The 11,882-nt window shown below is 36.0% G+C and overlaps 1 protein-coding gene across 1 annotated transcript; it reads right to left on the reverse strand.

Moving 5' to 3' along the window:
- Positions 1 to 1,954: 1,954 nt before the first annotated feature.
- Positions 1,955 to 10,774, reverse strand: samd9l (sterile alpha motif domain containing 9 like). The gene is made up of 3 exons (XM_056448053.1): positions 10,554 to 10,774; positions 8,957 to 9,020; positions 1,955 to 6,857 (listed from the first exon to the last, which is right to left on the reverse strand). The coding sequence occupies exons 2-3, from the start codon at positions 8,958 to 8,960 to the stop codon at positions 2,278 to 2,280; spliced, it is 4,584 nt and encodes a 1,527-aa protein (XP_056304028.1). The 5' UTR covers positions 8,961 to 9,020; positions 10,554 to 10,774; the 3' UTR covers positions 1,955 to 2,277.
- Between the last annotated feature and the right edge of the window lie 1,108 nt (positions 10,775 to 11,882).

The raw sequence follows: 11,882 nt of genomic DNA on the forward strand, positions 1-11,882 counted from the left end.
AAAAATTGGAGTTGATTCAACACACATTTGTGTAAAATGTGGGCAAATCAAGCCACCGGGTTGAATAATTTATTTTATTTTATTATTTTGTTATATCAAAACAGTTCTAGAGTTTGTGAATTGAGTTACTCTAATAAACCAAAACGTAACACAATCCTAAAAGCCTTTGTTGAGTAATCATATACTTTTTTCTTAAAAAACAAAAATGAAAAATAAAAACTATTGCCAATGTTAAGTTTTAACTTTTTTCTAGTCTACCCAAAAAGCAGCAGCTTTATATTAAAAAGTTAAAATATTGGCGCAATACCAACCTGGAACATTTGGTCATAAGATGTTGATTTGGTCTCAGTGTTAACTATTGTTCTTTTTGTGTTGATTCAGTTGAAGGAATGCATAAAAATATGTTTTTTAAAGGTTCTTTAAACTTAGTAAAGTTAGTAACTTAGTATAGTTAGTTAGTAACTTTGTATAGTATCCTTCTATACAGAGCCATGCTGTCCTGAAAAAAGAAACCCTTTAATGCTGAAACAGTGAAATGATTCTGTTTTATCCCGCTATTTGTTTTTCAAATCTGTATAAAAACATATCATTGCTGTTTTTCTGGAGCTCTTCCATCAACTACTGTACACAACACCCTTAGTAGGTAAATGCTTTATTTCTTACAATGTCTATAAATATTAACCCTCCAATTGTTATTTATTTTGTACTAATCACCTTTTTCACCTTTTTTATTTTACAGAAAATGTAAGTGTCATCAGCACTGTTCAGTTCAGGATACCTCTGCTCTCTTCTAATAAGTAGCAGATACTAAATGGGTTATTAAATCAAATGTTTTTAAACATTTTTGTTTTAACATAAATGGAAGAGACACACTATAATTTAAAATTTTGTATTTTAGATGCTGTCATAATTAATAAGCTCATCATATGGAGAGAGAAACTGGCACTCATATGACAAAATCTTAGCATAATTAAAGATTCAAGAACACTGTAAAAGTGGCCTCAGGAGATCAGTTCAATATGAATTTAACTGGGTAAATAAAAGGGGAATATGTCAATGTTATGTACCAAATATCCTTCTGAAAGCAGGAGGCGCCATGACTATTGGCATTGTGTCCTGTGCTCAGGCCCTAACAGTGGACCTAAAGGCAACACAGAGGATTGTGAAGATTCATTCATTCACTTTCCTTCAGCTTAGTCCCTTTATTAATCAGGGGTCGCCACAGCGAAATGAATCGCCAACTTATACAGCATATGTTTTACACAGCAGATGCCCAACCAGCTGCAACCCAGTACTGGGAAACATCTGTACACACTCATTCACACACATACACTACTGCCAATTTAGTTTATTCAATTTACATATACTGCATGTCTTTGGACTGTGGGGGACACCAGAGCACCAGCAGGAAACCCACGCAAACTCCACATGCAAACACCACAGAGAAACATGCAAACTCCACAGAGAAATGCCAACTGGCCCAGCCGGGACTCGATCCAGCAACCTTATTCTGTGAGGCAACAGTGCTAACCACTGAGCCACCATGTTGCCAATCATGAAGATAATTAATTGAAACGTCTTCATTGCATCTTTTTTCGTATCTTTTGTATTCTATTTATTAATTCTTTAAATCATTTGAATGTTAAGTGTAGTGTAGTAATATATTCAGGTAATAACAGTTGCAATTGTTAAGAATAAAATATTTTCCAACCAACAATTCATCTTTATTAATAATACAACAGTAAAGTGTTTTTAAAGTTAATTCATAGCAAACAAAAAAGTAATTTATGTGTCATTTTTTTGTCTGTACAAACACCCCTTTCTGTGTTCTACTAAAAACTTTAAATTTAATAATCACTTAAAAAATGTATAAATATAAGTCATTTTATTGTTATACAAAAAAATTTACAATCATGTGATGACTAAAATGCAAAAACATTTATATGCATTTGTAAACGGAGATGAAAATAGATAGTAAAATCGCTTCCCATCTTTACAAGTACATTATTATAATTATACTAAAATGAGTAACCAATGACATAAGAAAGCTACAAGAAGCTTATAATTTAACATCTCACTTTTACTTACAATGACACATGTCAGTACTATGTAGTATGCATTCATAATATATGGCAGATAAAGTAAACAACATTATCGTTACCAATAACTAAAATATAACAAAATATTTCTAGCTGATAATTTAGAGAATTTCAGCTATAGACTTCCTGTTCACGTTGTTACTTCTATCTAAATTTTGAACCTAGTCCATCTGCGTTTTCAATTTTGTGTTTGTACAGTGATGTTGTATGCAACAGGTCCCTTCAAAGTGAATCCCAGATAAAAGGTGACATTCTCATTGTTATGGGGTATGGATGATGTCTTAAGAGCTGGGATGTGAAATTTCATTCCTTTGGGACCCTCTAGATACACTTTCTCATCCTCTGTCCAACCTGTGACGCATTTCAACAATCTAGACATTTCTGGCATCTTCCACACTTCTCCGCTAAACCATTTCAGGCGTTTTTCTGGAACAGAGAACAGTTTTGTGATAGTTTCAAACTTGCTCTTGTGGACAAACTTTTCAAATCCAGTCCCATTGCTGAGGAAGAAGTGAGTGTAGATCCTCTTTTTCCTTGGAGGGATGTCCTTCAGCCTCTTTTCATAGTCTCTCTGGAGATTTTCAACAGCAGAGAGAACAATCCCATACTTGCGCTCTTTCTCCACTTCTGTGTCCTGCTCTTCTGGCCAAAAAAGTAAGACAAGTAAGAAATGAGCATTTGACAAGCTTTTTTTCTGACCCTCTTTAAGAAATTGGTGGCTCATCCTTTGTAGATCTTGAAATGCAGCCAACTTGGGAGACTCAGGTGAGAGCAAACTTAAAGCAAGGTGTGACGCGATGTAGTTGACAAGGTCCACTTGTGGCAGTTGTGCCCTCATAGGATCACTTGGGTAAAATGAAATAATCTCCTCTAGCACAGGGACGGGGTCACGATCTTTCTGATTTGTCAGTAGGAACAAAATGGTTGTGATGTTTCCCCCACCATGATAATGGATCATCATGCGTTTCATGACAGGCGATAACTTTTCTCGATTTAGATCTGTGCTTGGAGAAGTCCCACTGAAGTATCTGCCATAGTCATGTGATCTGTTCACCAGCCAGTGTATGGGATGCTTTATGGTACTCTCAACCGTTTCAGCTGTCTTCTCCTCATCTATGTTCAGGTCAGTCTGGAAGTAACACAGGTCTTCCGAAATCCATTCCAGTGCCTCCAGCATTGTTTTTTGTAGGTTTTTAAACTTATAATGAAAATTTTCCCATGGTGTTTCTATTTCAGGTGGTATATAATCTGTGAGTAGGTATCGGCAGAGATCTGAAGGTCGCCTTCTTCTTCTAGAGAACACCTGAAGATTGGACATTAGCTTCAGCAATGCACATCCTACTTCAACTACTCCAAAAAAGCCAGCATTGTTCATGGTCTCATTGTCCTGAACTGCTGCATTCTCACATGCCTGAAAACATTCAATGGCTTTAAACGCCATTTCCAAAGGATCTAATGTGTTTTCAGGTGTTTCGATTTGCTTTATGGCTTTGCATTTTGCCAGGAACCACTGTCTGTACACCTGACCTTTAGTATCAAGAATGTAAGAATTGTTTGGCATTTTTGCAACTGCGGTTTTCGCCCACTGTTCCGCTGCTTCAAATCTTTCATGTTTGTAATTGAGTCGAGCCAGATGTTGAGCAAAAAATGCATCCTCATTAAAACGCTTATAAGCTCCCTTGAGAAGATCAATGGCTTTATCTGGACACTCTTTCTTTCTTACATGCTCAATTAGGGGGGAGAAAAAACTGTCTGATTCATCCCCTTTGCTGATCCTGTGGCGTGTCATGAACAGATCTCGCAAGAACTTCATGTACTGATCTTTTCCAAACCTGTGCTCAAACAGCACATCATTGCTGAGAAGATCCAAAGCTAGATCGCTTTGTTGTTGATCGTCACCCAGAAGCTGATGCAGGATTTCCTTTGCAACCAGTGGATGAATGATTCTGATCGAGGTAATGTACGTGTTTTCATCCCTCAGGTGTATTAAGACCAATCTAGCTTGCTCACTTAGAGATGTTTCAAAGACATGCTGTCGAAATCTATCCACAAGGATGGACAAAGCAAGAAGGGCTTCACAGTGTGACCGAGAGAGGAATGAGTTCTGCACATATGTATTGAGCAAGGCAACATACAGTACAAGTTTTGTAACAGCAGAGTTGTGGTCAATACCTTGCAGCAAATGCTTGACAAACTGCTTCACATATTCAGCAATTTTGTGGCTCTTAAATTCTTCACTCATCAGGACAAATGTTAGAATGAATTCTGGCTTGAACTGTTTTTCGAGGCTGTGCCGTTTTTTGGAAAAGTGTTGTTTTTCTTTCTCTGAAAGTTTATGGGTAATAGCAACATTGTGTTGGGGAGATTCCTTACACATTTTCTCTGGATTGTGAGATCTCCTGCAACTCAGCAGAATAAAGCAAAGTGTTCCACGTGCTATTTTCTTGGTATTGACAGCCACTTCCAGTTCATACTTCACATCCTCTAAATACTCCTGATCACAGTCTTCAAACAGCAGGAGTAGAGGTAGGCATTTCTGAGGATCTTTTTCTTCATATTCTCGAAGCCAGACAGCATCTTCAGAAACAGCTGATACTGATTTTGAAGATTTTACCACTGCACATCTAAGGTCCCTTCTGTAATTCCACAGAACCTGTCTTGGCACTGTACTACCACCACTGCCTGGATGATGGTATATGTTGATGCAACTTATAGGTGCCCGCTCTGAACTCCAATTAAGACATTCTTTCACAAGATCACTGACATCGTTGTAGGCATCTCTCTGAATAACCTCCCCAACAATTTTTTTTTCTGCTAGCCAGAGGTTCATCCAAGTTACTTTTCCTCCATGGTAAAACTGTTTCTCAATATTCTCTTTTTCAGATTCAATGGCATCATGACTATTTTCTTCACAGTGGTCTAGACTTAAAATCTCTAATGAACTTCTCACTTTCTCCTCTCGTGTGTCAAGGAAACACTCACCTTTGACATGGATTGGTAATCGTTTGGTGGCCTGTGTAGTGGTAGGCTGGACACGTTGAAGGGTTGCATTTATTTGACTAACTGTCATCCCTACAACACTTGAGCGGCTTATTGTTTCCATGTCACTGGATCCTAGAGCAAAGCTCTGCCATTTCTTGAAATTCTCCTCTGATTCTGCTAGGCATATAATGTCTTCATGTCCTTCCATGTCAGTGATGAACTCATAGAATGTGTTCAGTAATGGTGTGTCAACAGGTGAGGCAAGAAGGAAGATTACTTGGAAAGTACCTTTAGGTAAGATGTCTTTGCAAATTAATGACACACATTCTTTCAGGAGGGTCCTTTTTGTTTTAACCCATGTCTTCTCATCACAGTGGGGTTCACTGCCTTTGAAATCACTCCGGCCATTGCAAAATATCCAGCTGATCTGATCAAACAAACGTTCACGACTTTCAAAATCTCGGATGCTCAAGCCACTGGGAATTTTGTAATTCTGCATGAAATGGCGGTTCACTGCATGGTGCTTATCATATTCATGGCATAACCCAGACACATTGGAATCTGGATCAAAGTCAAATACACAGAAGATTTTCATGTTCAGCAAAAAGTCGATGCTTTGCAGATCCTTCTCCTGAAATCGATTTGTAACAAGAATGTGCCATTTGTCCTTGTCCATTACTTTCTTTCCACCTGTTATGAGCATGCTGAGCTTTTTCCCTAGGTTCTGGCTTGGTTCTGGTGAAGTGAAATTTAGCATTTTCTCTGCCTCTTCTCTCTGAGAATCTCTTAAACTGATGTGTTGGTAGAACTCTGTGAGATCAGCCACTGGTTCTGTCTTAGAACCCACTCTGCGGTAAACAGTTTTCTTCTCAAGCTGAACTTTGTTTGCCTCTTCACTGAAATTTGGCAGACGAACAGAGAACAGCTGATTCTTTACTATTCTTACAGAAGGCTTAATATCAACCTCCACTATGAATTGTTCTTCATTGCTTTCTGAACAGATTACTTGAACAAACTGAGGTTTACCAATACATAATCGTACAAGTTCACTGTCAGATTCAGCGAAACTCTTCTCAATGTAATCTAATGCATCATAGTAAATGTCTTTTTCTTTAACAGGAAAACCAATGATTTCACCATGTACATAACCAGCATCACCTCTACTGTCCATGACACCAAAATGTATTGTGCCATTTGTGCGAACATTCATACAACCTGTTGCAAATTTCAGCACTTCTTTAGCAAACTTGGCCTGCAGTCTTTGACGGTCAAGTGTTGCAGCAGTGGCGAATGACTTGTACTCATGACATGGACTAATCATATCAATAACTCCGGATTCTGGTAATAGTACACCATTTTTAACATATTTAAATTCAACACCTTCCATTTCAAAAGGTCGTGGTTTTGAATCTCTATTTCTTAATACTGCTGGCACAGGATCTTCTTCATGCTGTTCTTTGATATCGGCTCTAGTGTCTGCAATTTTATTTTTACTTACTCCATTGTCATTTTTCCCAGAAGGTTGTTTAGGTTTGCTCTGGGCTTTTTGGGAAATTTTTAATATCTCATCTCTTTTTTTGATGATCAAAAGTGCAGGTCCAGCTTTCATTCCAGTCTCTTTTTTCAGGAATTCTTCTGAGACTTTAGAAAGGACCTGACCATTTACTTCCTCTTCGTGAAGTTTTTCGATGTATGCTTCTTTGATTCCTATTGACTTTAACCAGTTGCTCACCATAGACTCAGTCCATGTCTCCATTGGAGAATCCTCTGGCTTTTCTGCAAAAAAAAAAATTGAACATGAGATGAGTTCTGTAAAACTTCATTAAAAGAAGTATATGACCCTAGACAATAAAAGCCAGTCATAAGTTCCAATTTTTTAAAAAATAGATTTACACCTGAAAGTTGAATAAATAAGTTTTCCATTGATGTAAACTTTATGATATCACAATATTTGGTATGAAATACAATTATTGGAAATTCTGGAATCTGAGGGTTAACAAATCTTGAAAAAATCCCTTTTAACCCTAAAGGTCTTTGCACACTAAAGTCTGAAATTTTCGTATGCCTTTATTTTTATTCATATGCGAAAAATTTTTCACGTAAACAAACCTTGCATACTGAGTCTGATGCGTATTAATTAATCCATTATGAAAATAAGCGAAACATTTCGGAGTCAGTTTAAGAAGTGATATGTTCTCCTCTCTAGGTAGAAAAAGGAACAGTCTACATATTGTGTTCATCCAATACTGCATAGAGAAGGACAGTTCAGCTCATTATCAAAGAGCTGCGCTGGATTATTCAGAAATGCAAAGTTTAGCCTATTTCAGAAAATCGGTGGATTTGATACATTGCCTGTGATACATCACACCTTTACATATGTTATCAAATCCTGAACGGAGTGGCAGTACCTATATACATTATAATAGCTGGTGGCCGCATTGACGTGTTGAAGCAACAGGCCGAAAGCTGACCATGCTTTCTATTATAATATCTATGAGCAGTATGTCAAATGTATGGACACGCACACACACCAAACAGCAGTCACTGAATCCAGCATATAGGGGTTCTCGACTGTCCGCCACATTCTGCCTTTATTTTACGCACTGCGTTTGTCATAAATTTGTATGTAGCTCAAATGACGGCATTCAGGATTTAGCTTTTTTGCTTGTACAGTGGCTCTGAACTGTCAAAACACCTCTCAAAGTGCATATTCGAATGTGAAAAGCGGAAAAAAGCTAACCCGGTTTGAGTTTATTTTTTATGATGGACAAAAGTTTCGGAGGCAGTGTGTCAGTACGATTCACACAACATTTATTTTTTAACATACAAAAATTATGGATGAAAATTTCGGATTCAGTGTGCAATAACATTTAGTCCTGCCACAGAACAATTCCACCCGACAATATCTTTTTTCAATATCTATTTTACATGCTGTGCTTAAATTCTTTTGAGTATGTTCAAATACCACTTATCAATGAAAACCTTACACTGCCAATTTGAAGGCTACGTATGTAATTAATCCATAATAACTAAAAAAATAGCCAAAAAGTGCAATAAACCACAACATCAAAATTAAAGAACTAAAAATGCAGCAAGGCTGTGATAACAATTTTACTAGTTCCAGTCCAGAATAATAAAAAATTAAGTAGCTCCAAAACATCTCAGTCAGTGTACTTTTTGCATGCATTCTTAACTTTAGGACCGCAAATGTGTAATCGTGCATGTAATTTTAAATCTATGTCTGTCTGTGTGTATGAAAAAGAAATGACGAACCAACAAATTACAATAGATAAAAACAGTGATGAGTGGAAGCAGTTCATTAAAACCCATGGTTAGCACAGACAACAAATGGCACACCTTGTGATGTCACCACGGGAGACATACCTTAGGTACACAACGAAATTAGGTCATAGGGCTTGTAATAAAAAGTAAATGGCAAACATATATGCAAAGACGTGTAATATTTTGTAACTTTTTTGTTGTAAACATATTTTACACCATTTTTGCAGGCTTATTATATTGTGAAAACAATACAACAGTAGCACATAATTGGCTTGATTTGAAAGTGTAATGTGTCTGATTTTGTATGCAAAGAGTCATTGCTCTACCTGGTTGTTTTCAGTTTCTATCGGCTCTTAAACAGACATGTCCAAACCCCTTCAGTCGTTTTTTAAAGGGTTAATGCTGTCTAAATGAACTGATTTTTTAAATATATATTTGCAGTATGAAATTTACAAAATGTCTTCATGGAACATTATCTTAATATTCTAATGATTTTTGACATGAAAGAAAAATCTATTATTTTGACCCCCACAATGTATTGTTTGCTATTGCTGTTTATATATGCTGAAGAAGCAAAGAAACATTATACTTGCCCATTGTTTAATGTCTTCTAATGATCATTCACAGTACAAATACAGACACCACAACTTTGCAGACCTTGATGAGGAGAAATTAGAGCAGTTTGTTAGATCAGAGACACCATGGATACATTTCAGAAAATGTTCATTATTAAATAAATGCACAATAAGGGGTGTAAATACAAGAAGCTTTCATTTATTTAACTGTTAATTGCTAATCTGTCACTTGTGCATGAATGGGTCAGTAAGTACGTATTATTTATTTGCCTATTATTTTATCATTTTCATCTTAAAAGTGTGTAAGAAATGCACATCCCAACTCCATAGGTTGTTTATTTTTGATTTTTTTATATTTAAAAACTTGGGTTGATTTTGCACGAGATTAATATGAGAAGATCTGAGTGTTTAATAGTTTTTATATTGTGCTTTAATGAATAGCAATTACAATGTTATGATTGTTAAATGTATCTGGGACATGGCAGTATTCTGCTTTTGTTCAAATAAAAAATCCTAATGATCAAATCTTTAATAATGATATGCTTGCCAAGTTTAACCAAGTTTGAATGGTTTACTGGTAATTTTAAATGAACCAATTATCTATTAGTGGACTCAAACGAAATACATGCTGAGAATTAGTAAGCTACTACAGTAATGTACATAGCCTATATTATAACATTATTGTAATGTACAGTAAAAAAAAATTCAATTAAAATGCCAGTAAAAATTTTTGATGTTGAAGATCTCAATGAAAAAGTTGCAGCACAGCAGTCACAATGTACATGGTAAAATGCATTTGGAATGAACACCAAACATTTTAAGCTCAAACCTTTTGTACTGTTTTAATTTATAGTCGTAATGTAAATGAAGTTGTTCCTGTTATCACATTTGTGTTTTGTATGTTAATGCAGTTTCGACACCCAATTCTGTAAGATGGCTATCAGTGTCCCTCACCCATTCCCATTTTACAATGTATCACAATTTGCTTAGGATGTGGTCATCCTAAACTGTGCAAAGACAACAAAACTGTTGACTTTCATCTTCTCAATAATTAGCCCTTTTGGCAAACGAGAATCAACAGATTATTGTGCAGGGGAATGGGTCAGGGTATACTGCAGCAATATATTCCAATAAGATAACTATATTAACACTGAATTATCTCTGCATTTATTTCACTGTTAATATTTTTATTTAAGCATGTTAATGGTCAGCATGGCTTTTTCTGTTGTAGTCTAAACGGGTTTCTTTAGCTGATGTGTTTGACTGTTATTCCCATTGTTTGTAAAAGTTTGGCGAACTGCCAAGCATTTCATATAAAATGTCTTCTGTTCATTCACGTACCCATTCTTTACTGTAACCCAGGTTTAGAAATTCGTCTAGAGAAGATCAACATTATCATTTTATAACGCGCTTTACACTGTTGTTTGATCAGCTTGCTATATCAGATTCTTAATATTGATCAAAACGCATTAAGTTATCAACTGCAGATATAATATTCCGAGCTTCCCTTTCTGAAGATAAAACGCCCCCTTGCTCTAATATGACAAATTATGAAGTGTGATAACAGAAAAATATGATTGGTGACAATATTTATATTATAAACCAGCAAGCTTACCGTTAGGTCTTCTGGTTTCTTGCACGCATTTGGATTCAGTGGCCGCCTGGCCAAGATAAATCTTTTTAAAGAGTGTGTCCTACAGTTAAACAAATGTTGCTCAATACTACCGTCAGTCAAAAAATAACAAACATATTCTTTAGAGTGTTTTCATTTCGCACGGATCACCTAACAAATGAGCGAACATGGTGCTGTGAATTTGCACCACTGTCCTCACTGCTTCAGGCGCGCGCAGTAGGAAAGCGAATATCCGGTGCGTCTTAAGTTTCGATTTCCTGGAGGTGAAAGTAACAGTTTTATATATGGGTCATGCATATAAACCATTTGAACTAAGATATAACTGCGTAGCATAAAATATCTTGTGTTAAGTGGGCTACTCTGTATTTGTGTGAGGGAGGTGGTCACGCATCATGGGTTACAAAATATTCCACTTCTAGACGTAAAAACACTCTTGTTTTAAACTGCGTGACCATATATAGGATGACAACAAAAGACCAAAAAAGTGCAACTATAGCAGAGAGCAACAGGTATACTTGACTACAAAATAAAATATATAAAATAATAATTATGGAGCAGTAATTACAGTAAAATGAAATAAATTCTAGCAACTATTATTTTGTAGACTACTAGCTAGCTTAAAACAGAACTGGGTGACTGATGATTTACGCCATTGTTTCAGAAGATAGTTAAATGTCTGAAACTAGTTCCGTAGAGTTTAAAATTGTGACTAGACTGGCAGTGGTAAAGCTGGTGATTTTTCAGCAATTTAAGTGCAGGTTACATTGTTTCATTATAACCAGCAGGTGGCGGCAAAGAAAAGATTCATTCTGTCTTAGAGCACAGCCCCTTCAGTTTTAAATGCTTTCCTAAATAGGAGTTATTTCTCAATGATCAGTTCTAATACTGACCCTCTAAACAAAACAACAATGATGGCTGTGAGAAAAGAACAGTTTCATAAACATCTGGCAAACAGCCTTCTCTAGCCTGCTGCACATCAGACGAGAAGCGCCACTGCTTCAAATCGTGAAAGTTCTGTTTTAGAAATGTTTTTTATTTAAAAATGCAATTGTTCTTAGGTGATCATAAAGATCAATAGTAGTAATCCAGCCAACAACTATAAATATATTTATGTTATACAGTTATTTCTGAACATTGATAACATCGCACTTTTTGAAATGTTTCTTTTTTTTTTATTAACTTTTTTTAAATTAGTAGTGGGATTGTTTCAGCTCTTCTGAATTTTAGAGCACTGTCACAAAACGATGGCAAGCCGTTTTAACATTTAATCTATAAAAATACTATTGATTTCAATTGTGACTATACTATTAT

This window comes from Danio aesculapii, chromosome 22 (assembly GCF_903798145.1).
Source record: "Danio aesculapii chromosome 22, fDanAes4.1, whole genome shotgun sequence".
Classification (NCBI taxonomy): Eukaryota; Metazoa; Chordata; class Actinopteri; order Cypriniformes; family Danionidae; genus Danio; species Danio aesculapii.